General features: G+C 41.0%; 1 protein-coding gene across 1 annotated transcript; it reads right to left on the bottom strand.

Annotated features, from left to right (window-relative positions):
- Window positions 1-9,464: 9,464 nt before the first annotated feature.
- On the bottom strand, window positions 9,465-25,013 carry LOC112814546 (putative olfactory receptor 2W6). The gene is given in 4 exon segments (XM_073889928.1): window positions 9,465-10,421; window positions 11,190-11,311; window positions 22,262-22,330; window positions 24,923-25,013. Coding segments are annotated over 4 exon segments (1,239 nt in total).
- Window positions 25,014-25,409: the final 396 nt, after the last annotated feature.

Consider the following 25,409-nt stretch of genomic DNA (forward strand, 5'->3'; position numbering starts at 1 on the left):
CCCGTTCTCCTTGATCGGTAAACTTGGTCTTGGCTTGCTGGCTGTTCCCGCTGATCTTCTGGGGGAGGGGCCTGTTGCCGTGGTTTCCAAATGTCTTTGCTGGAGGCAGAATTGCCCCACCCTTGTCGGTCTGGGCTAAGCAAGCTTCTCAGGTTTGCTCTCAGGAGCTTTTGTTCTCTGCAAGCTCTGGTACAGCTTTGGAGGACCAGGGTGAAAATGGTGGCCTCCCAATCTCCACCTGGAGGAGCTAAGAACTCGGGGCCCCGCTCCTCAGTGCACCCCCAGAGAAAAGCAGTCACTCCCATCTCCCCAGTCTCTGGCTGCACTCCGCGATCACCCGGCCTGTGACCGAGCGTTTCTATCTCTGGCACCCGACCCTGTGTGGAGTCTCCAAACCCAGCAGATCCCTGTGGTGTGCTCCCGCACCGCTCCTCCCCGGGGAGGAAGGGGAGTCTCCCCAGCTCTGCCACTTGTTGGGTCCCTGCTGGAGGAGCAGTGGCCCGACTGGGCCGCGGATCACAGTTTATGGCCACCCCGAGCTGAGAGTCCACGCCTTGGCCCCGTCTCTGCAGCCGGCTTCCCCACTCCAATACCTGGGAGCTCTGCCGCACTCAGGCACCCTCGGTCTTTCTGTGACCCCGAGGGTCCTGAGACCACACTGTCCCGCGAGGTTTCCACCCCCTGCTTAGCCACTGGAGCGACGTCCCTCAGCGGACCCGACTTCTGAAAGTTCCCATTTTGTGCTCCGTGGCTCTATCACTTGCCAGAAGTGGCCGCCGGAAGCCCCCTCCCCCGCCGTCTATCCTCCCTAATATTGCCTCGGATTCACTTCTCCACATGTCCTACCTTCCAGTAAGTGGTCGCTTCTCTGTTCAAAGTGTTGTTGCTACTCTCTTCTTCCAACTCCTGTCGAGTTCGTAGGTGTTCAGAATGGTTTGATCCCTATTCAGCTGAATTCCTGAGACCAGATGAAATCCAGGTCTCCTACTCCTCCGCCATCTTGCTCCGCCCCCTTGGGCAACTGGAATTCTTATACACTGATTGTAAAAATGCAAAATGGTATACCATTAAGGAAAATGGTTTTGCCCTTTTTAAAATAAATATATACTTACCCTAGAACCCTGTAGTCCCACTCCTGAGTACTTAACCCTAGGAAATGAAATATTATGTTCCTTTGGAAACCTGTAGTCGAAAGTTCATTGCAGCTCTATTTATAATTACCCAACACTGGAAACATCCCAAATATCCTTCAGCCAGTGAGTGGATAAGCAAACTGATGTCCCCCCCACAATGCAATTCTACTCAGCAAAACATAGGATGTAGTACAGACACAACAATTTGTACAATTCTCAAACACATTCTGCTCATTGAAAGAAGTCTACCTTTTTTTCACTTTTTCTGTTGTTTCCTTTCCTTTTCTTTTCTTTTTTTAATTTGTTTAAATCCGGGGAGCACCTGGATGGCTTAGTCTGTTGAGTGTCTGCCTTCAGCTCAGGTCATGATCCCAGAGTCTCAGGATCGAGTCCCTACATCGGGATCCCTGCTCAGTGGGGAGTCTGCTTCTCCCTCTGACCCTCCCCCTGCTCATGCTCTCTCTCTCTCTCTCTCCCGCTCAAAAAATAAATAAAATCTCTTAAAAAAAACATTTAAATTCAATTAATTAACATATAGTGTATTATTAGTTTCAGAGGTAGAATTCAGTGATTCATCAGTTGCATACAACACCTAGTGCTCATCACATCACGTGCTCTCTTTAATGCCCATCACCCAGTTACCCCATCCCCCCACCCTCCCCTCCAACAACCCTCAATCTGTTCCCTACAGTTAAGAGTCTCTCATGGTTTGTCTCCCTCTCTGTTTTCATCTTATTTTATTTTTTCCTCCCTTTTCCTATGCTCCTCTGTTTTGTTTCTTAAATTCCACATATAAGTGAAGTCATATGATAATTGTCTTTCACTATTGACTTATTTCACTCAGCATAATACCTTCCAGTTCCATCCATGTTAGTGCAAAAGGCAAGATTTCATTCTTTTTGATGGCTGAGTAATATTCCATTATATATATACACACACATATATGACATCTTCTTTATCCATAAAGAAACCAATTTTAAAACCAACCAAGTTACCTTATCATTTTATTTGTAAATTGTTCAAAACTCAAAAAGACAAAAATATGATGATTGCCAAAGTTTAGATTTGGGAAAACAGTCAAGGCATAAGACAAGGAAGTTTTGGGGTGGTGATAAAACTTTTAAATTCTGACCTTGATGGTAATTACATAGATCTATATATGTGCATAAAATTCATAGAACTGTTTGACAAAAATTACAGTTTGACTTTATTACAAATTAAAAAATAAAATTTAAAACAATCCAAATAAGGTTTGTTTTGTTTTGTTTTGTGTGTTTTTTTGGTTTTTTGGTGTGTGTGTGTGTGTGTGTGTGTGTGTGTGTGTGTGTGTGTGTTTTTAGGGACTCTTTTACTCTTATTTGAAAAGCTATTGATGTGGAAATGTTGGGTTTGGAGCAAATGGTCAAGAAAGAATTCTTGAGGTGTCTTTGGTGCAAAAAAGTGACTTTTTTAAAGAATGGGGCAGGACCCGTGGGCAGAAAGAGCTGCACTGGGGTCGTGAGTGGTGGCCTATTGTATCCTTTCAAGTTGGGACGGGGTTAGGGATAGTGTAAGTCTCTAAGGAATTTGGAAGCAAAGTTTCCAGGACCTTGAGGCGGCTAGGTATTGTTGGGAAAAGGTCATTTATTACCATCTAATAAAACCTTAGTCATGAGACCCTTCAGATGTATATCAGTGGGCCGTATGTTTGGAGGATGATTGCCAACATGTATCTTGGGGGTAGAGATAAAGGAAGTTTCCAAAGGAATGTCCATACATTACAGACTCACAGGATCCTAGAGGACAGATAAATGTTAAGCTAAGATTGTTTTTTGCCCTTAGCAAAGTATCAACATCGAGGCAGACGAGTTCCCAGAGGAATGTCACTCTGCCTGTCTCAAGGACTGTCAGTGGCTATAAGTAGTAAGGAAATTTAATTTTTTTCTTTTGCCTTTGTTCCCCACATCAGCTATCAAGTAAGAATGATTATCAAATTTTAGATTCATTCTTCTGTCTGGAATATAGTATTTCCAAGGCCATTAGGATATGAAAAACAGAAATAATGGTCTGGAAAATTTAAGACAACATATTTCAGAGAAACATTTGTTAACCTAGGCGATCTTTCTTTTTACTTTAAATTTTTTATTGTTATGTTAATCAACCATACATTACATCATTAGTTTTTGATGTAGTGTTCCATGATTCATTGTTTGTGCATAACACCCAGTGCTCCACGCAGAATGTGCCCTCTTTAATACCCATCACCAGGCTAACCCATCCCCCCACCCGCCTCCACTCTAGAACCCTCAGTTTGTTTTTCAGAGTCCATCGTCTCTCATGGTTCATGGTTCGTCTCCGATTTACTCCCCTTAACCTAGATGATCTTAACCCTCCTATATCCTTTGCCTGAGTGGACTGGCAAAACAGTGCTTGGATTGTTATGCATAGTTATGTCTCCAGTGACAAAGTAGAGGAGTGGAAAGATTAATTCAAACAATGTGAGTAATTTAAAAGAATAAGTTTAAACAGACAGTTTACTGACTTAATTCACCAGCTGTTGACCCTCTTACCCACCAGGTAGTTTCCTGCTCTCAGACAGAATTAAGTCAGACAGATGAGGCAGGACCCAAGGGATCAAACGGTCTCCAACTTTGTCCAGTGCAGTAAGATTTCATACAGGCTGACCTGTGACACAGATCTCTCATTGGGTTATCATCACTTCTGCCTGGGCCTGTGGCTCATTCTGATGGAGACCACAAGGCAACCCCACTAGCAACTGTCAGCTCAGGGGCCTGACTCAGATGTGATCACACCAAACTTAATGACTCACTTCCACAGCTGGGGGTCTGTGAGCAAAAGCTTGATGAGAGTCAGACTGTCTGTGCCAGGAGCTCCTTCCTCAAAGGGCAGAATGAGACTAACATGGTTATTTTTATGGGAATTTTTTGTGTCTGGTCTTAAAATAATTTCTGAGATCCTTCCTTCTGATTTGGGAGAAAACTATGCTGTCAGTTGCTGTGACTGAAGTTGTGCTCTTCAACCACCAGCTCCAGTGTGTTCCTTCTACATCCAGAAAAGCAAAGCTAACACCAGGGATTAGATCTAAGGTATTCTCAGTTGTGCATTGCTCATTTCCAGTCAGAACCCCAGTCCTGAGTCTATCCCCCTAACATCTCCAAAATCCAATTTCTCTGTTTCATCTTCACCCATTTCCTTCATCAAACTCTTATAAACTCTCACTTGGATTATTAAAATGTTTTTCCTCTTTTTATTCTCTATGTCATGCTTTAAATTGCAGCAAATGATCTACCTGAAATGTACCCTATTGGTGTCACTCTCTTTCCTAAGTACACTAATTTCCTTTCCATTGTAAGAAAAATAAAATCCAAGTTCCCCAACTGAGTATTACTTGAGAGTGTGTAAAGCCCTGGCTCTTGTACACACCTGCATATTTACCCACAACCTTTGCCCCTTAGGGATCTTGTATCCAAATACCTCAAACTGCTGAGCTCAGGACAGGTTCCATCCTGTCCTTGCTTTAGCACATACTTTTTGTTCTTTACGACAGCACCTTCTTTCCACTCTTTTACTTTCTAACTTATTCATCTTTCAAACACCGAACAGCCATCATCTTCTGCAGAAAACCAAACTTCAAAAATCAAGTGAAGTGGCCACCCACATTCACCCCATAGCACATTATCAATGTCAGACTGCACTGTCCTTTTCTTTGCGTTTCATATTTGTAGCTCCGTGGTCCCAGCACCATGTGCGGCATGTCATAGATCCTCAGCTAAATAAGAAAAGGTGGACAAAATGCCAAATGACTAAATAAATGAATGATTATTAATCACTATTAATACTCCCAATTATCTTCTCAAGACCAGAGTTTTGGTTTATCAGATATAGTATCACAAATATTTGCAATGAACAGTAATTTCAAATTATAAAATGGTAGGCTCTAATAAAGGTAGCTTGTGCTTTATATACCATTCTTTACTCTTGTTATAAATCAACATATTTTACAAAGGATTTGTTATGTATTTATCACTGTGCCAAGCATCCTTTTGGGAGAAATAGTAGAAAAATACTTTGCTCTTACCTGCAAAGACACTATAATTCATTTAAATTTCTAAGTATTTTAAATAGTATGCAAGTTGATCTTTGCAGATCTACATGTGACTAAGAGTCTGTTCCATATGCAAATCCTCCTGGAATCTAATGTTTTTCTTCTTCTAAGGGTGACAGAAGGTCAAATCCATCAGCCCTGTGCTCAGTGAGAGCAGTGTATATTTGGAATTTATTTTCTTCACCGTCCCGAAGCAAATTCATATCAAGAGGGCAGGTAGCTACACTTAGAGATGTAAAAGATTCATATTTTCTTATGAGAGGATCCCACAATTGCAGGAAGAATAGTGGCTTCAGTAAAAATATGGTTCAAGCTAGTAGGCATTGATTAAATGTCTTTGATTTGAGAAGAAAGACCCAGATGTTGTCAGTGCTGAAAAGCTTATTGAGGAATTTTCAAATTTGCCAAAGTTATAAGCTGTGGTGATGGCTTAGTATTGGTAATGGAATCTCAAGTTTGATTACCTACCTACATGAGAAACACCAACAAAGCTTTTGTTTTTAAAAATTAAATATTAGAGACAAATTTCCAGGGATTCTTATTGATAGGTCTTCAGGACAAAATTCATATGGGTTTTGCATAATCGGGAAAGGAGTTGTGAAGGCAACAAACCTATGTCAGGCCGGGTAAAATTTTTTGCCAAAGATGAAGGCAAAGGCAGGATGAGTGAGGACAGCACACTGGCCCACTCTCTTACTCCCCAAACCCTCTCCCCTTTCCTCTGGCACCCTGGCCCAGGCCCTTATGCCCAGGAGAGCACAGTGCAGCCTCAAGCAGCAGCACTGGGTCTTAGCCTCCAGGCCATCATTGGGGCATCATCCAGTTTCCCCTGGCTTTGCTGCACAGGAGTTGGCTGTAAGTGTCTTTAATGGAGTGACTTTAGCAAAGATAAATAAGATAAAGCTGTCTGGTTATTTCAGTCTGAAAGGTTAAGACATGGAGGGTTGTATTAATGGAGTGTTTTCCCTCACCAACCTACTTCTATCCTTCTCATATCTCGTGCTCTTGGTCTTGAGCCATTGGGATCTGACTGAGAATCATTTGACAATATCAGTGCCAATCCAGGAAACAGGAATTCAACCCCAAATCAAGCCTCTTATACTAAACCCTCTTAGACTCAGATTTCTTATCTAGAGAATATTAATAGTGTTTTACTTCTCAGAGTTATTATAAATATTAGCTCAGATAAAATAGGGAAAGGGCTTAGCATAGTGCCATTGACAATGTTCAATAAATTCCACTTGTTACTATCTTGTAAACATTGAAATATGAAAGAATAAGTAAGGAGAAGGGTAAAAATAATCATCATAGAGTGGGGTTCCTGGATGGCCCAGTCAGTTAAGTGTCCAACTCTTGATTTTGGCTCAGGTCATGATCTCAGTGTTGAGGTCCATGCTGGACATGGGGCCTGCTTGGGATTCTCTATCTCCCTCTCCCTTTGCCCCTCCCCCAACTCTCTCAGGCGCTCTCTCAAAAATAAATAAATAAATAAATAAATAATAAACAAACAAAAATAAATACATAAGAATTAAAAATCATTATAGAAGCTAATGATGATGAACATTGTTTCATGTGTCTGTTAGCCATTTGTGTGTCTTCTTTTGAGAAGTGTCTGTTCATGTCTTCTGCCCGTTTTTTCTTTGCTTTCATTTTATTATGTTATGTTAATCACCATACATTACATCATTAGTTTTTGAGGTAGTGTTCCACGATTCATTGTTTGCATATAACACCCAGTGCTCCGTGCAGTACGTGCCCTCCTTAATACCCAACACCGGGCTAACCCATCTCCCCACCCCCTCCCCTCTAAAACCCTCAGTTTATTTTTCAGAGTCTATAGTCTTTCATGGTGGAGGTGTCTCAGAAAATTAAAAATAGAGCTACCCTATGACCCAGCAATTGCACTCCTGGGTATTTATCCCGAAGACACAGATGTAGTGAAAAGAAGGGCCATATGCACCCCAATGTTCATAGCAGCAATGTCTGCAATAGCCAAGCTGTGGAAAGAGCCGAGATGCCCTTCAACAGATGAATGGATAAAGAAGATGTGGTCCGTATATACAATGGAATATTACTCAGCCATCAGAAAGGATGAATACCCAACTTTTACATCCACATGGATGGGACTGGAGGAGATTATGCTAAGTGAAATAAGTCAACCGAGAAAGTCAATTATCGTATGGTTTCACTTATTTGTGGAACATCAGGAATAACATGGAGGACATTAGGAGAAGGAAGGGAAATATGAGGGGGGGGAATCGGAGGGAGAGATGAACCATGAGAGACTGTGGACTCTGAGAAACAAACGGGGTTTTAGAGGGGAGGGGGGTGGGGGGATGGGTTAGCCCGGTGGTGGGTATTAAGTAGGGCACGTTCTGCATGGAGCACTGGGTGTTATACGAAAACAATGAATCATGGATCACCACATCAAAAACTAATGATGTACTGTTTGGTGACTAACATAACATAATACAATTAAATTAAATTTTAAAAAATCATTATAGAGGAACAACTGCCAAAGGAATATTTTCTTAACTTGACTGAGAGGATTTGAATAACTAAAGAAAATATTAATGTGTCAAAAAGAATAAGGGAGAATCATAGTGGGCAAGAGTTGATCTTACTATTCAAGCTCTAAGTAGAGAAGGTTGTTTGAATCTTTTTTGTTTTTATTAAAAGCAGGTCAGACAGAGAAAGGAAAATATCATAGGATTGCATTTGTAAGTGGAATCTAAAAATCAAAACAAATGAACAAACAAAACAGAAGCAGATTCATAAATACAGAGAACAAACTGGTGGTTGCTAGAGGGGAGGTTGGTGGGGGGAATGGGTGAAATAAGTCAAGGGGATTAGGAGGTACAAACCTCCGGTTATAAAATAAATAAATCATGGGGATGAAAAGTACAACAGGAAATAAACTCATTTCATGTGTGTGGATGCTTTGCTAGTGATTTTCATGTCACAGAGCCTCAACAAAGAGAATAAAGATAAAAGGACCGGCATTTGGGACAATAAACAAAATTTCTTCCATCTTTTATTTCCAAGATGATGCTACCTGGGTGATTTCTTGAGCTTAAAATGGAAACTTAAATGTTCTTTTTTTTTTAAAGATTTATTTATTTACTTTAGAGAGAGAGAGTGAGCATGAGTGGGGGTAGGGGCAGATAGGGGCAGAGGGAGAGAATCTCAAACACATTCCCCACTGAGTGTGGAGCCCAATGCAGGGCTCTGACATCATGACCTGAGCCAAAATCACGAGTCAGAGGCTTACCCAACTGAGCCACCCAAGCGCCCCTAAATGTTCTTTTTTAATCATAAAGAAAGGCCACATATGGCTACTAAAGAGTTCAAAATTTAAATGCATGGAAGCTAAAATCACAAGAGGTATCTGGCTCCCCACTCAGCAGGGAGTTTGCTTCTCCTTCTCCCTCTACCCCTCTTCCTTCTCGTGCTGTCTCTCTCCCTCAAATAAATGAATAAAACCCTTAGAGAGAAAGAAAGCAAATGAGCAAAAGGAGAAAAAGAAAGGATAAAAGTGACAGAGAGAGGGGGCAGCAAATCAAGACTCTTGACTATAGAGAACACAGTGATGGTTACTGGAGGGTAGGTGGGGGGAACAAGTTAAATAAGGGATGCGGAATGCATTTGTGCTGAGCATCGGGTGTTGTATGGAATTGTTGAATCACTATATTGCACACAGAAACTAATATTACACCATATGTTAACTAACTGGAACTAAAATAAAAATTTAAAAAGCCAAATAACAAAAAACAAAAATAGGAAACTCCTCACTTAAGAAGAAACAACCTACATCCAGGCAGAGTCCTATAATTTGACTGATATTGTTTTGCCCATCTCTGAAAAACCACCATAGTCATGAATAAAGGAGCTCCAAGAGGAGGCTGCTGGTGTTGTCTCATTTTTATTTGACATCTCATGACTTAATCTGCAGACTGTGTGCTTTGAATTAGTACTCCTGGTCCCCTGCAGTTGTGGATGAAGCCCAAAGATGGATAAAAGGCAAGTATAGGAGAGATTTCCTAAAATAGATGCCTTTAAACTGAAGAAAACTACTTCACATCCAGAGAGCTGGGGATGAGGTCACACTCAAAATCGTCATGCCCAGCTGTGTTCCCTCTACTCTGAAATTTGCTCTCCACATTGTCACATACATATCAAAGAGAGAGACTCCAGAACATCCTCCATTACCCCAGCATTCCTCTCCCTCAGGCTTCCCTGGCCCCCTTCTCTCCCCTCAGGAGCCTCTTTATCACCTCCTTTACATCCTTGTTCCTCAGAGTGTAGATCAAGGGGTTGATACTGGGAGTGACAATGGTGTAGGAGAAGGTGAGGAACTTGCCTTGGTCTTGGGAATAGCTATTGGCTGGCTGCAGGTACATGTAGATGATGGTCCCGTAGAAAAGGGAGACCACGGTTAGGTGGGAAGAGCAGGTATTGAATGCTTTCTGGCACCCAGTGGCTGACTTGATCCTCAGCACAGCAGCAGCAATCATGCCATAGGAGATGAGGATCAGGCAGAGGGGCACCAGGAGAAGGGCGACACCCAGGGCAAAGGCAAATGCTTCCACAAACATGGTGTCTTCACAGGACATGGCAATAAGAGCAGGCATCTCACACAGAAAATGGTCCACTGTGTTGCACCCACATCGGGAGACTTGCATTATCTGGGGACACATGACAAATGAGTTTAGAAAGCCACAGAACCAGGACACAGTCACCAGCTGCAGTCAGAGACGTGGGTGCATGACCACAGTGTAGTGCAGCGGCTGGCAGACGGCCATGTAGCGATCATACGACATGACAGCCAGGAGAACACACTCAGTTGAGCCCAACACCATGTAGATATAGAGCTGGGCCACACAGCCATGGTAGGAGATGGTCTTCTCTGGACCCCAAAGGTTCCACAGCAGCTGGGGGACAATGCTGGTCGTAAAGCAGAGGTCCAAGAAAGAAAGTTTCCCAAGAAAGAAGTACATTGGTGTGTGGAGCCTGGCATCCATGATTGACAACAAGATGATGGCAGTGTTGCCCACAAGGGTCAGGATGTAGAAGACCAAGACAAAAGCAAAGAGAATTATCTCCAGTCGAGGGTGATCAGAAAAGCCCAGCAAGATGAATGCTTGTTGGTAGTTGTTATTGTGGTTTCCCGTAGTCTTCACCAGCTGTCATGGAAACACACAAGCAAGTATTGGATAAGACAGCAAATGAAGATGCTGCCCAGCACTCTCCAGTTTCCATGTGTGGGTCCATGAAGTTAGGAGAGTCATCTGCTCTTCCACACTTTCCTAGCATACACTTATTGATACCTATTGTAGGCAAAGTAGTGTGTCTGATTCTCCTGGAAGGAAGAGGAGGCTAACTGAGAAGTTACCCTCCTTGGTGAATGATTGTAAATAATAAGAAAGAAAGGAGGAAGTAAAAGTTCTCTAAAAGATTTGTTAAAAAGGTGAATGTGCTTCAAATTATTCCCAATTGATCAGAGAAGCCCCTATAGAAGAGTTTAGGTTCAGGGACACTGTTGTACCTGAGAGGGTGTGTTTTTTTTTTTTTTTTTTGGTTGTTTTCCAAATAACAAGTAAGAATTTTACCTGTGGCAGATTGTTCTAGAAAATATGTTTCTAGAAGAGAAAGTAGTACTTGCATAGACACAAAGAACCAAACTCATGGATGGCATCCAGGGAGTTCACAAATATGCATGTCACACAATTCCTTAACAACACATAATTTTATTGAGATTAAATGCAATACCATTTGACACTCACTATCAGAAAGAGTTGAGATGATAGACTGTACTCTGCCTCTGTAAAAGGCACATCTACACATGTGTGTCCTGATATGCAGCTCCTCTCTCCATGCCTTGGCTTCTCCTGGTGCACGCTGGAAAGTAGGCTAGATCCTGTCACACCCCCACCCAGACCTCAGGGCTCTACAGGACTGGTGGCATCAGCACAGTTCCTGAATATTCTCAGCTCTACATGTTTCCCATAGCTCATGGCAAGCGCTTTGCTGGGGTTCAGCCTTATAGCACTAGAGTCCACCAGGCTCGTATCAGCTGTGGGGATGGAAAATGCCAATAGCCATTAAGAAATGGCTTTGTGCATCCTGCACGGAGGAAGCTGCAGGAAGAAGAATATGGAAATATTCTGCAGTGTGTGTCTGTCTCTATGTGGCTGCTGTCAGCACCTGTCTAGCGTGACTGTGAAGAATTTATGAACTCTACCCAGCTGGGTTCTGCAAGTCCCCAGTTACTGCTCCAGGCATAGGACCCCCAGTGAAGCTCCATGAAGACACAGAAGGGGGTGGAGAATGAGGAGAAGCAGCTAGCCAAGAACCAAAGACTGCGTGACCTCACTGTGTGAACAGAGTACTCGGAGAGAGACAATCCCACACACACTCTGCTGGTGTTGGCTGGGAAGAATCACTTGCATGTCTGTATCCACAGACCTGTCATGGCTTTCATCCAAGCTCAAGAGAGTCCCATGAGTGGCAAGGAGAAACTCAACACAAATTGCTTAGCAACATGCATCACTGAGGGCCTGACTCAGCAAAATTGCAAAGTCATCACATTTATTTCTTTATAATATATTTATTCTTTATTCTAGGTGACATTTCTCAAAGCTATTCCTTCATTGCAAGGTGACCTGATGCTCATTCTCATGTCCAATATCCAGAGGCTGTCCTCTGTGTCAGCCCACAGGTATTTCAAGTATAAATTACATACTTGTTTTTTTCACGGGCGTTAGCTCATATCCTTAGTCTGAACGATGAAATGGAGCTGCTGGAAATGGAAACTTAAAAGGGATAGTGCTATTCCAAAACTTGTAGTCACTTTGTGAGCACATGACATTACAAGTCTATACCAATTTTGACAGCTTTGGCCTAAAGGTATGAAGCTGGATTGACTCGTTGGGCTGGATTCTCTGACAAACTCTGCACCAGCACTTGGAGGAGAACCTGCTGAATGATATTCTGTGCCCACTAAGTGGGACTTCACACCAAGCAGTAGAGCTGTTTTTTGTCTATCCTAAAAGCCATCATTCTTTCCACACTTATAATAGATCAGATGTTTCCCAGAGTTTCTCCACCTACAGTTCTAAGCCATGGTTAGAGCAACCCTGCAAGGTGGGCAGGCCTAGAATCTCGGTGTTAGGGAGGCCCATAATGCTAGTCCTACCTGTTAGTTCAAAGTTCCCACTCTTTCTCCCGCCCCTGTTCTTATCATTTTAAACTTGTTTAAAGGTGGTCATTTCCTATTGCTTCTTCCACTAATCTGCACAGAGGCCTAACAGTAAAGGCCTAACAAAAAATCCATCATTATGGAGAAAATCCTGTGACCATTCTCAGCATTGCTGGGGAAGCCTTGCAATGCTTGATGGGTCACTGTGCCAAAACAGAATGACACAGAAGTGTTCTGTTCATTGGGGAAATCAGAAAAGATGATCTGATGTGTGTGCATCAAGATCAGGGGATGGCTTCGGATTGGCCCAGCTAGGAATGGGGAAGCAAGTATAAGGTACTCGCTCCTTTTCTACTTGTCATAGATCCACTTGTTCAAATTTGGTGCATTCAATCATTTCTGAATTGGATGCAATAACTCCGTTCCAAACTGGAGTTAATGTGCAAAGTGGGATTGAGAAACCTCATTCAGGTGCCCTAATAGATATAGACCTTAATAGAACTAGCACACAAGACAATTACAGATCCACATACAAAGGACTGGAGATACAGGACTGAAGCTCATCCTACCGCAAACCTCCTATATCCATGTCCTCATCCTTGTTTTTCCCAGATTCTGTCAGCTCTCCTTACTTCAATCCCAGAGATCAGCCAGGAGTTTTCTTGGGGAGAAGGCAACTAATTCTGCTCCCATCTAGTTTCTGGGTCTTCCAGAAGAAATTCTAACAAAAGCTCTGATGAGGGATTGAGCACAGAAATAAGGGCTGCCCCATCGAAGTGGTAATGAATCTTTAGGTAGGGCAGCATGGATGCATAGCTGACGATGGGCTGAAGCTCTCCAGACCAACCTGAGGGGCATCTCTTCTGCAGCTCAGGGCCTGGGCAAGGGGAAGGGGGATGGGAGTGGCAGAGTGCCACATTTCAAATCAGCATGTTGTATGTCGCACACATAGATACAGGTACCCTAGGGCTAAGGAGATGGCAGGTGACCCCTAGGGAGAAAGGGAAGCACACTATTTCTAAGAGCTTTAAGAATTTACCTAAGTGTCATTTTATTGGTGCATACTAAGAGGATGAAAAGGCAAATGTGACATCCTGTCCCCTTGGGAATTTGGAATAGTCTGGGCGCTTGGGAACAGATAACAACTTGTTTACAGAGCTAGGACATTAGGGACTAGTGCTCTCATCCAGAGGTTGGCCCAGTCCCCCATGTATAAAGGCCTCAGGGAGGCACCATGGAAAGTTCCCAATCAAGAAACTCAGGTTTCATGAGGAGAGAATTGATTTGGGGGCTTCATGTAAAAATAAAAGCAGATCAATTTCCTCATTTGGTCCTGGACTCACAAAATAAAAATGAAATTCTAGGGAGACAAGCAAGCCCAAATAGTTGAATCTCCACCCTCCAACATGGGAAAGAATGGAGCAAGAGAAAACATGTCAGAAACTTTCAGGTTGGTCATTGCCATACTGAGATGCTGAGAGAAAATTCACTTTTTCTTCTTCTACACCCAGTGTATAGTACTGCTTCTCTGCGCATGGAACCGTATTGTGAGGCTGCTGTCTGGCCAGCCCAGTCCAGTTCAAGTGACCCAATGATGTCTAGCCCTCTCCTGTCCCACAGTCACTGTGCATATGTCTTTCCAGGGGCCAAGGCTGCCTTTTCTTGCCCCCTGCAGACTTCCCGAACACTCTAGAAGAACCCACAACTCTTGGCATATGTTAGTTCCTTGTACCTACTTATAAATAGATTGAGATTCACATAACATAGCTTAACTTTAGGCACCAATAATTTTGATATACTATTATAATTGTTAATAAATCTTCTTAATTCCTATGAAGTCTGCATCTTGGTTTTCGGATACATGTATTTGTGATTGCTTCTGTTTGTTTTAGTTTGGGTATATATGTGAGATCTCAGCAATTAAGTACTTAACATTCCCATTATAGAATGTAAAATTCTTAAAAGCACAATCCTACACATATTTAGAATTTACAGGAATTCTAGAAAATTATCTGGTCCTTGAACAGTAATAACAATAATGAGACAAAGAAAAAGTCAGAGAGCTGACTGATAGGTGGCCCCTACGGTTGGCCCTGACTTTCCTTGTAGGAAGCCACAAACCCATTGGGCAAGCACTTAATATCTCCAGGTCAACAATTCCCAAAGTGTAATCCTAGGATCAGCATCATCAGCTACCCTGGGAATTTGTTAGAATCCCAAATCTTTTTTTTTCTATTACATGGGTCTTCATTTCTTCCAGGTTTATTGAGATATAATTGAAATATAGCATTGTGTAAGTTTAAGATGCACATCATGATAATTTGACATATATTGTGAAATGATGACCACAGTGGGGTTGACTAGTCCCTCCATCATCCCATATAATTAACTTTTTGTGCATGTGTGTGATAAGAACATTTAAGCTCTACTCTCTTAGCATCTTTACAGTATAATACAGTTTTGCGACTATAGTCTTTGTGGTCTATATTAGAGTCTCCAGAACATATTCATCTTTTAACTGAAAGTTCAGACCCTTTGACCAATATCCTTTTCCCCCACCCCACCCCCAGCCCCTTGCTGTTTCTAAGCCTCTTTGAGTATGGCTCTTTTGTTGTTGCTTTTTAGATTCCACATATAAGTGAGATCATACATTGTTTGTCTTTCTCTGCCTGATTTATTTCATGTTCTCAAGGTCCATCCATGTTGTCACATTGTCAGGATTTTCTTCTTCCTACTGGCCATGTAATAATGGAATATTATTGGAATGGAATATATATTGCATTCCATATATATATGCCATTCATCCCCTGATGGACACTTAGGTTGTTTCCATGTCTTGCATATTGTGGATAAAGCTGAAATAACCATGACAATGCAGATTTCTCTTCAAGTTAGAAATTTCATTTCCTTCAGATATACACACAAATGTGCGATTAATGGATCATATGGTAGTTCTATTTTTTATTTTTTTTAAACCTGTACAGGTTTCCATAGTAACTGAACCAGTTTGCATTCCTGCCAACAGTGCATGAGGGTTCCCTTTTCTCTGCATCCTTGCCAACACTTGTTATCTCTTGTCTGTGATTTTAGCCATTCTGACTGGTGTAAGGAGGTATCTCATTGTGGTTTTGATTTGCATTTCCCTGATGATCAGTGATGTTGAGCACCTTTTAATGTGCCTATTGGCCATTTGAATGTCGTCTTTGGAAAAATATCTGTTCAGGTACTTTATGCATATTTAAAACAGGTTATTGGCTTTTTGTTTGTTTTTTTGTTTTTGTTTTTGGCTTTTTTGGGGGGCCTTTTTTGCTCTTGAGTTGTATGAATTCCTTATATATTTTGGATTTTAACACCTTATCATATATATGGTTTGCCAATTTTTTTTCCCATTCTGTAGATTGCCTTTTCATTTTGTCAATTGTTTCTTTTGCTGTGAAGAGGCTTTTTAGTTTGATGTAGTCCCACTTGTTGATTTTGCCTTTGTAACTTATGCTTTCTTTCTTTTAAGATTTTACTTACTTTTTGTGAGAGAGAGAGAGAGAGACAGAACACAGGTGGGAGGAGGGGCAGAGGGAGAGGGAAAAGCAGACTCCTCTCTGAGCAGGGACCCTGATGCGGGACTCCATCCCAGGACCCTGAAATCATGCCCTGAGCTGAAGGCAGATGCTTAACTGACGAAGCCACCCAGGCACCCCTATGCTTTCAGTGTCATATCCAAAAATATTATTGTCAAGAACAATATCACGGAGCCTTTTTCCTATGTTTTCTCATAGAAGTTTTATAGTGTCAAGTCTTACGTTTTATATCTTTAATCCATTTCAAGGGGCACCCGGGTGGCTCAGTCGTTAAGCGTCTGGCCTTCGGCTCAGGTCATGATCCCAGGGTCCTGGGATTGAGCCCCACATCGGGCTCCCTGCTCCGCGGGAAGCCTGCTTCTCCCTCTCCCACTCCCCCTGTTTGTGTTCCCTCTCTCGCTGTGTCTCTCTCTGTCAAATAAATAAATAAAATCTTTAAAAAAATCCATTTCAAGCTATTTTTTCTAAATGGCATAAGTTAGGAATCCAATTTCATTGTTTTGCATATGATTACACAATTTTCCCAACACCATGTATTGAAGAAATGGGCATGGATTAAAGACATAAATATTTTTTGCATGGCAAATTTGAGAACCACAGCTCTAGGCCTATATCTCTTTATCTTTAAAGTCCCTTCTAAATGAGCTTGTACCGTTTGAGTAACAATCTAAAGATATTATATCATAAAAAAATTTCAATTGGATCAATTAAACAGATTGTCTTGGGAAATTTTATTATCCATGTGAGATATCTTTATGTTTTGAAGTATAGAGTGCATTTTTACTAACTCTAAGTTCAAAGTTTCCTATCAATGTCTCAGGGGGGATTTTAATGATATCAGCAAATATAATGAGCTATAAATGCTTCTACTTTCTTTTCTTGAGATGTTCCTGAAGAGAGGAAAATTTTGAAGCAACTCACAAAGAGAATGATTGACATTACCTCATGCCTCTACCTGGAAAACCTGGTTAGTTGAGAGGGAAGGTAATCAGGAAAAGGTCACAGAAGCCCACTCACTCAGGATGGAATAACTTTAAGAGAAGAATAATGTGAAACAGCTAAATTGGCCAATAATTTTTGGTTGCTTGGCTGTCAAAGCTTTAGAAAAGGACCAACTGGGGTTTCAATTCCAACTTTGCTTCTCAATAGCTTTATAATTTTGATGAGTTGTCTAACCTCTTCAAGCTTCCTTTTTTTTATCAATAAAATGGAAACATTAATAAAATGTAACTCAAGTGATTGCTGTGATGATGAAATGACAAGATAATTCCATGCAAAATGTTTCTCACAAGGGACACCTGGTTTCCTCAGTCAATAAACGTCCAACTCTTGGTCAGCTCAGGTTGTGATCACAGGGTCATGAGATCCAGCCCCATGTTGGACTCCGCAGTCAGTGGGGAGGATGCTTGAGGTTCTTTCTCTCCCTCCGTCTCTGCCTCTCCTCCTGCTTTCTTAAATAAATAAGTAAATCTCAAGGAAAATAAAATAATAAAATAAAATGTTTCTTGCAGTGCTCACACATAGTGAAAATTCCATAGACATTAATGAGAAATCACTGCTACATCATTTTGTGCTTTAGTCTGGACACATCTTCAGAAACAAGAAGGTGGTAAAGGTGGACCAAGCTATGCATTCTCTCATATGGTACTCACTGGGGAGAACCCAAGTGCAAAGCTGGACTTGGAAAATGACATACAAGATGGTATCCAGAAATGAGAATGGAGTACGATTTTCTTTGACAACTCATCAGTAGATCATTAACATTTATTTTCTAGTTATTACCAATCATATTCTCTTTTGCATCTTGTTTGCCTCTGTAATACCATTCTGACTCAGTTCACCCCCAAAATTATATCTGCCTCTCCCTTCTCCATTCTGTTTCATTCACTCTTCCTAGGTTCTCTTGGGAGACTGCTTCAAGAAATAGAGGTAGTACGTATTTGAAAGCCTATATTTAACTTTTGCATTGGAATGTATCCTACATAGAGAAATATGCTTACATTAGAAAATGGATACACCCATGTAACCATCCAAGGGAAGGAAGGAAGGGAGAGAGAGAGAGAGAGAGAGGAAGGAAGGAAGGAAGGAAGGAAGGAAAAGAAATTTCCAGAACCCCAAAGCCTCTCATGAACCATTCCCTTTCACCCCCTCAAAGACAAACTTTATCTGCTCTGACTCTATAGTTTTTTCTTTCTTTTTAATTTTATGTAAGTGTAATATACAGTAAGTATCTTTATTTCTATATTATTTTGCTCAATTCTGCTTTTATCAATTTTCATTGTATATAGCACCCATTTTATGAATACATCACACTTAATTTGTTCACTTCCTGTGGATAGTTATCAGATTGCTTCCTGTCTTGGACTGTTATTAATAAGGCTGTGGGTATTACTGTACATGTCTTTTGGTATAGATGTGCACTTACACCTGACAAATATATACCTAAGAGTAAAATTATGATCTTAGAAAATGCATATGTTCAAATTTAGTAAGAAAAATGTCCAACAGTTTTTCAAAATATTTTTCAAAATATCAATTATATTCCCACCAACAGTGAGTGGAGTTACTGTGCTCTGTCTCCCCTAGTGTGTAATTTGTCAAGGCTTAAATTTTAGACGTCAGACATGTTAGTGACACCTCAGTGTGTTTTAAGGTGCATATCACTGGTTACTAATGAGTAAGTAGGACACCTTCTATACTCACTATTTGTACATCCTCTTTTAACAAGTGTCTCTAAGTATTTTGTCCATTCTTCTATTAGATTGTTCCTTTTTTGTTTCCTTACTTATTTGTAGAATAGTTTTTTAGAGAGAGTATGGGGGTCAGAGGAAAGAGAGAGAGAGTCTCAAGCAGAGTCCATCCTGAAGCATGGAGCCTAATGCAGTGGCTCCAACCCACGACCCCGAGATCACGACCTGAGACAAAATCAAGAGTCAGATGCTTAACTAACTGAGCCACCCAGGCACCCCATTTGTAGAAATTTTTAATGTGTTCTGGCTATTAGCTCTTTGCCAGTTATGTGTAATACAAATATTTTTATCCAATTTGAGGCATGCCTCTTCACTTTTTTAGTGTTGTCTTTGGATGTCCTTAAAGTAGAGAGGCAAAACACCAAAACAATTTTGAAAAAAATGAAAAATAAAAAGGGAAGAATCAGTCTACCCTATATCAAGATTTATTAAAGGTATAGTAGCCAAATCTAGGAATTATTTGAGAAGAGATAAACACAGAGATTAATAGCACACAATAGGAAATCCAGAAATAGGCTGTCACAAAACATGCTTGACCGATTTTTCAGAAAAATGCAGAAACAAATCAATGGAGGAAAAGTAGCCTTTTCAACAATAGTTGCTAGAACAACTGGACATCCACTGGTGAAAAAAAAATCCAATTAAGTCACACATAGCTTATGCAAAAGTTATGGATCATAAACGCAAATGCAAATGGATCACAGATCATACAGAAAGTTCCCACACATGATATCAAAAGTACAGTTCATGAAAGAAAAATTAATAAATTGGGCTTAATCCAAATTAAAACTTTGATTCAGTAAAAGATCCCATTTAGAGAATGAAAATACAAACCAGAGACTGGGAGGAAATATTTGCAATATATTACATATCTTGTATCCAGTATACATAAATAACTCCTAAATACCAACAGTAAAAACACATAACTAATCCAAATGGGCAAGGCAAAGCCAACTGATTTCACAAACATAGCTGGGTAGGAGAGCCAAATTCAGTCCTCCCACAAATAGCAACAATCACACAGCTCTCCACAAATAAGCACAGCTCTGAGAGAGGTCAGGAGTCTACTTAAGAAGTTTCAGAGGAGAGGAAGAAAAGGGGAGTATGTCAGAGGGGGAGACGAACCATGAGAGATGATGGACTCTGAAAAACAAACTGAGGGTTCTAGAGGGTAGGGGGGTGGGGGGATGGGTTAGCCTGGTGATGGGTATTGAGGAGGGCACGTTCTGCATGGAGCACTGGGTGTTATGAACAAACAATGAATCATGGAACACTGCATCAAAAACTAATGATGTAATATATGGTGATTAACATAACAATAAAAAAAATTAAAAAAAAAAAAAAGAAGTTTCAGGAACACAGTGGAACAAAAAAAAAACCTTAGAATAACTGAAACCCCCAACATTCTCACTTCCTAGTGCAATCACATTGGGCATAGCCTCCAACATTAGAATTTTTTTTTAATTTTTGTTTTTTTTGTTTTTTTGTTTTTTTGTTTTTTTGGTGGGAGGAGACAGAAATATATAGCCCATAGCATTGTTTTCATTTTCATTTGTCTGGAGATATTTTTTATTACTTTTTTATTAACCTTTATCTGATATGTCATTTGCAAATATCTTCTCCCATTCCACTGGTTGCCTTTTAGTTTTGTTGACTGTCCTTCACTTCACATCAGGACTTATCTTGATGAAGTCCCAATAGTTCATTTTTGCTTTTGTTTCCCTTGCCTCCAGCGACATGTCTAGTAAATTGCTGTGGCTGAGGTGAAAGAGGTTTCCTCCTGTGTTCTCCTCCAGGTTTTTAATGGTTTCCTGTCTCACATTTAGGTCTTTCATCCATTTTGAGTTTATTTTCTATTTTAGCCAATGTACTCCTCCACAATGCATATGTTGAAGTCTTGTCCCCTCAACATGATGATATTAGGAGGTGCAGAAGTTGGGAGATGTTAGCTCATGAGGGTGGAACCTCCACAAATGGGATTAGGGCCCTCTTAAAAGAGACCCCACAGAGCTCCTTAGCCCTTTCTACCATGTGAAGACACAAAGAGAAGTCTTCAGCCAGAAGAGGGCCCTCAGTCAACCATGCTGGCACCCTATCCTCAGATTTCCAACGGTCAGAAGTGTGAGAAGTAAATGTGTGGCTTATAAGTTACTCAGTCTGTGGTATTTTGTTAGAGTAGCTCAAATGGACTGAGACAGACAATATGCCAAAACTTACAAGATGCAGCAAAAGCCATTCTAAGAGGGAAGTTCATAGCAATAAAATATATATAAGTATATATATTTACTTACTTATTTATATATAAATATATAAAGTTCTATATTTAAAAAGAAAAATATATAAAGAAAAAATAAAGTTCTGTATTTTAAAAGATCTCAAATAAACGAAAACTTTATAACTAACGATATTAGAAAAAGAAGAACTAAACCCAAAGTTACCAGAAAGAAAGGAGATAATAAATATTATAGCAGGAATAAATCAAATAGAGAATAAAAATAACATATTGACTAAGAAAAAAAAGACAAAAGATGCAAATAAATAAAATCAGAAATGAAAGGGGATACATTGTAATGGAAGGCTCAGAATTTTTTTTAAAAAGATTGTAAACACAATTGTGAACAACTATAAGCCCCAAAAATAGATGGCCTAGAAGAAAATAATAAATTCCTAGAAGCACACAATCTACTGACTGAATCAAGAAGAAATGGAAAGCCTGAATAGATCAATAATGAAGGAGATGGGTTCAGTAATCAAGAACCTCCCAGAAAAGAAAATCCCAGGACCAGATGGCTTCCCAGGTGAATACTACCAAACATTCAAAGGAGAATTTGCACCAAGTTTTCCTAAACTTTTCCCCAAAACAGAACAGGGAACACTTCCAAACTCATTTTATGACACCAGCATCGCCCTCATATCAAAAGAAGACATATGGATGGCACTCAGGTACACAAAAAGATGTTAAACATCACTAATCATCAAAATACAAATAAAAACCACAACGAGATATCACCTCACAACTATTCAGATGGCTACTATAGAAATTATAAGGGATAACACACATTAACTAGGCTGTGGAGAAAAGAGAATCCTTGTACAGTCGGTGGGACTCTAACTTGGTACAGTCATTATGGAAAACACTAAAAACTTAATTAAAAAAACAGACTCTGAACTGTAGAGGACAAACTCAAGGTCACAAGAGAGGAGGTGGGTGGGGGGTGGATTAAATAGGTGATGCGGATTAAGGAGTGCACCCGTTGTGATGAGCACTCAGTGTTGAATGGAAGTATTCAATCACTAAATTCTACACCTGAAACTAATATTACACTACACCTGAAACTAATAATATAAACTAGTATGTTAACTAACTGGAATTTAAATAAAAACTTAAAAAAAAGAAGAAAACAGTATGAAGCTTCCTCAAAAAACTAAATATATAACTACCATATGATTCATCAATTCACCTAGATTGGGTACATATCCAAAGAAAATAAGATCATTACCTTGAAGGACTATCTCCAGTCCTGTGCTCATTGCAGAATTATTCATGGTAACTAAGGTATAGAAACAACCTAGGGATTAAATGAAGGGAGAAATTGTGATGTACATGTACGGTGGAATATTATACAACTTGGATGAACCTAGAAGACGTTATGCTAAGTGAAATAATCCAGACATAGTAAAACAAATACTGCATGATCCCACTTATATGTGGAATCTAAAATAATAGAGCATATAGAAGCAGAGGATAGAATGGTCATTGGCAGGGCAGTGGGGAGCGAGAAATAGTGAAATGTTGGTCAAAAGGTACAGTTTCAGTTATAAGATGAATAAGTTCTGGAGATCAAATATTCAGCATGGTGACTACAATTAAACAATATTGTCTTGTAGGATTGTGGTGGTACAAGATGTCCTTTGCTCTGTCCCCTGTTAACTCAAAAATTTGGTATTTATGAACAAAACTGCCTGTGTGGGAGCTGTGGGATCTAGCCCCGTAGGCCAGGGGCCTGGGAAGTCTCACCCCTTGTGCATCAGGTAACAGGGAGACAGATCTGGGAATGGGCTGTGTAACTAGGAACCTATCCAATGCTTTCAGTCACATCACCTGTAAAACACTGAATTGGACAGACACCCAAGGATGAGAGAGACTTTGTAGAATTCCAGGTTTCTAGAGAACTTCCGATACTCCAGCAAAAACCATGAGAACTGGAATGCATTCAAGCTGGTAAGAGAAACTTTGCAAGTATTACCACCCCCCTCCCACCACTACCTTGGCAGTATAGTGTGAAAAAAGAAGAGGCCAGGGACCCCTCCCACAGGGGGGAAGGGAGAGCAGTGAGTGAGTGCCTACTTCACCAGCTATGTGCAACAATGCTGAAGAAAGACATCTGTCCCGCCACAGTCCCCAGAGTGTAAAAATGAAGGCTGGGAGGAGACAGATCAGGAAGCAGGCAGATAAGAATATCGGACGGCATTAAACCCATATGGGTCCTGCTGGCTGCATTCTAGGCTTCAGCAGGAAGCCTGCCCCTAAGCTACTGGGAAAACCTCACCCAAGGATTCTTCCCAACTGATTGAAGGCACCCCTGAAGCCCTGAGTGCCAAACCCACACCCCTGCCCACGCTGTGCTTATGCCACCTTCTGAGAATGGCAGTAAGAGAAAGCTTGGCTAGACAGGAAGTCCATGCAGGAAACATGCCAGGGTTGGCCATTTGGATGTCTTCTTTGCAGAAATGTCTGTTCATGTCTTCTGCCCATTTCTTGATTGGATGATTTGTTCTTTGGGTGTTGAGTTTGATAAGTTCTTTATAGATTTTGGATACTAACCCTTTATCTGATATGTCATTTACAAATATTTTCTCCCATTCTGTCGGTTGTCTTTTGGTTTTGTGGACTGTTTCTTTTGCTGTGCAAAAGCTTTTTATCTTGATGAAGTCCCAATAGTTCATTTTTGCCCTTGCTTCCCTTGCCTTTGGCGATGTTTCTAGCAATAAGTTGCTGCGGCTTAGGTCAAAGAGGTTGCTACCTGTGTTCTCCTGTAGGATGTTGATGGACTCCTGTCTCACATTGACATCTTTCAACCATTTTGAGTCTATCACAGTTTAGCTTTTGACATTAACCCTAACTTTTTTTCTGAGAAAAGGGGAAAGCATTCATGAGAAGCATCCAAGAACCTCCCTCATGGAAACTGAACAATAGTTTTCAGAGGGTACTCTCAGGAGACCATGGACCAGAACGGCAGTTCATTTCTGTGACAGGGATTTTTGGACCACACTGAGCTTTGACTTACAAAGGGAGATATCAAAGAGCAAAACCAACTGGCTGTTCAGAGAACTGACAAGAGATTATTAGGAATAACGTTTGCACCTTGGGTATAAACCAGAAACTCATATACACAGGGTCCATGCAACACTTTTTAAAAACCCACAAGAAATTTGCTTTTGTAGAAAAGAAGTAATTGGGAAAGGTAACAGAAGATTGGACTATAATCCCATGTCCACAAGCCAGTGTGTTCTCTGCCCTCACCAAGTCTCCCTGGAACGTCAAACGTCCTTGGTCCAGGAGGAACCAGCAGTGCCTCAGTGGATGTGCCCACCCTCTGTAAGAGTTTTATTCACTCACCTGAATCCATCCTCACTGTAAGAGCATTTTGTTGCATAATGGGAGGTCAGGGCTCTGCACTTAGACTCTTCAGGGGCATTCCTTTGGCTGCTACTCTGCTGTAAAAAGCCTGTGATTCTTTTCTTAGCTTGTTTGCTTATGCTCTAGGTACAAAGATTTCCACCAGGCACTTTGCTTGATCTTAGTAAGGGAAACATGTTTATAAATCATAGTTAAGGTAGATTACATCTGCCCATAACTCCTCTCAGATGTTGGATGGATGAGTTTTCTAGAAGGACTCTCAGAGGATGAGCTAGCCTGTCTTCATGTTACCTGCGAGGTCTTCGAGTGACTTACCTGGCATCCTGCTATGGCTTAAATGTTTCTGTCCTCCCAAAATGTACATGTTGAAACTCTAACCGCAAATATGATGGTATTTGGTGATGGGGCCTTTGGGAGGAAATTAGGTCATGAGGGCTCCATCCTCATGATGGGATTAGTGTTCTTACAAGAGACACAACAGAGATTATATCTCTCTCTCAATATCTCTCAATCTCTTTGCCATGTGAGGACACAGTGAGAAGGCAGTCATCTGAATCCCAGGCCTTCCGGGCCAGCAACTCCATCTCGGACTCCCCAGCCTCCAGCGCCATGAGAAATAGAAGACCGTGAAGCTACCCAGTGCACAGGATCTGTCATGACAGCCTGAGCAGACTAGACACTCCCTGCGCATGGGCTGTAGAGGCCTCTCTCCCTTCAGAGATGGGAGGGGGAGGTCCTGAGACTAGAGGGGCCCCCAGCAGGTATCCCTGTCCCATTGCAGGTGAAAGGAAGCTTCGGGAAGTAACACATAAAGGCTTACAATAAGCCAGCAAGAACTGAGCAGTACCTCAGAAGATAGCATGACACCACAGTGTCTCTATGACCAACAGATACTAGGGTGGTCCGCAGTGATCTGCACTTCCATGTTTCCATGTTTATGCATTTAAAAAAAATTAGCTTGTTTGGAAAAAATAAATTAATTAATTAAAATTTAGGTTATTTGGGTG

The sequence above is a fragment of the Callorhinus ursinus genome, unplaced genomic scaffold (assembly GCF_003265705.2).
Source record: "Callorhinus ursinus isolate GAN/ISIS: 27379988/994484 unplaced genomic scaffold, GSC_fseal_2.0 scaffold123, whole genome shotgun sequence".
Classification (NCBI taxonomy): Eukaryota; Metazoa; Chordata; class Mammalia; order Carnivora; family Otariidae; genus Callorhinus; species Callorhinus ursinus.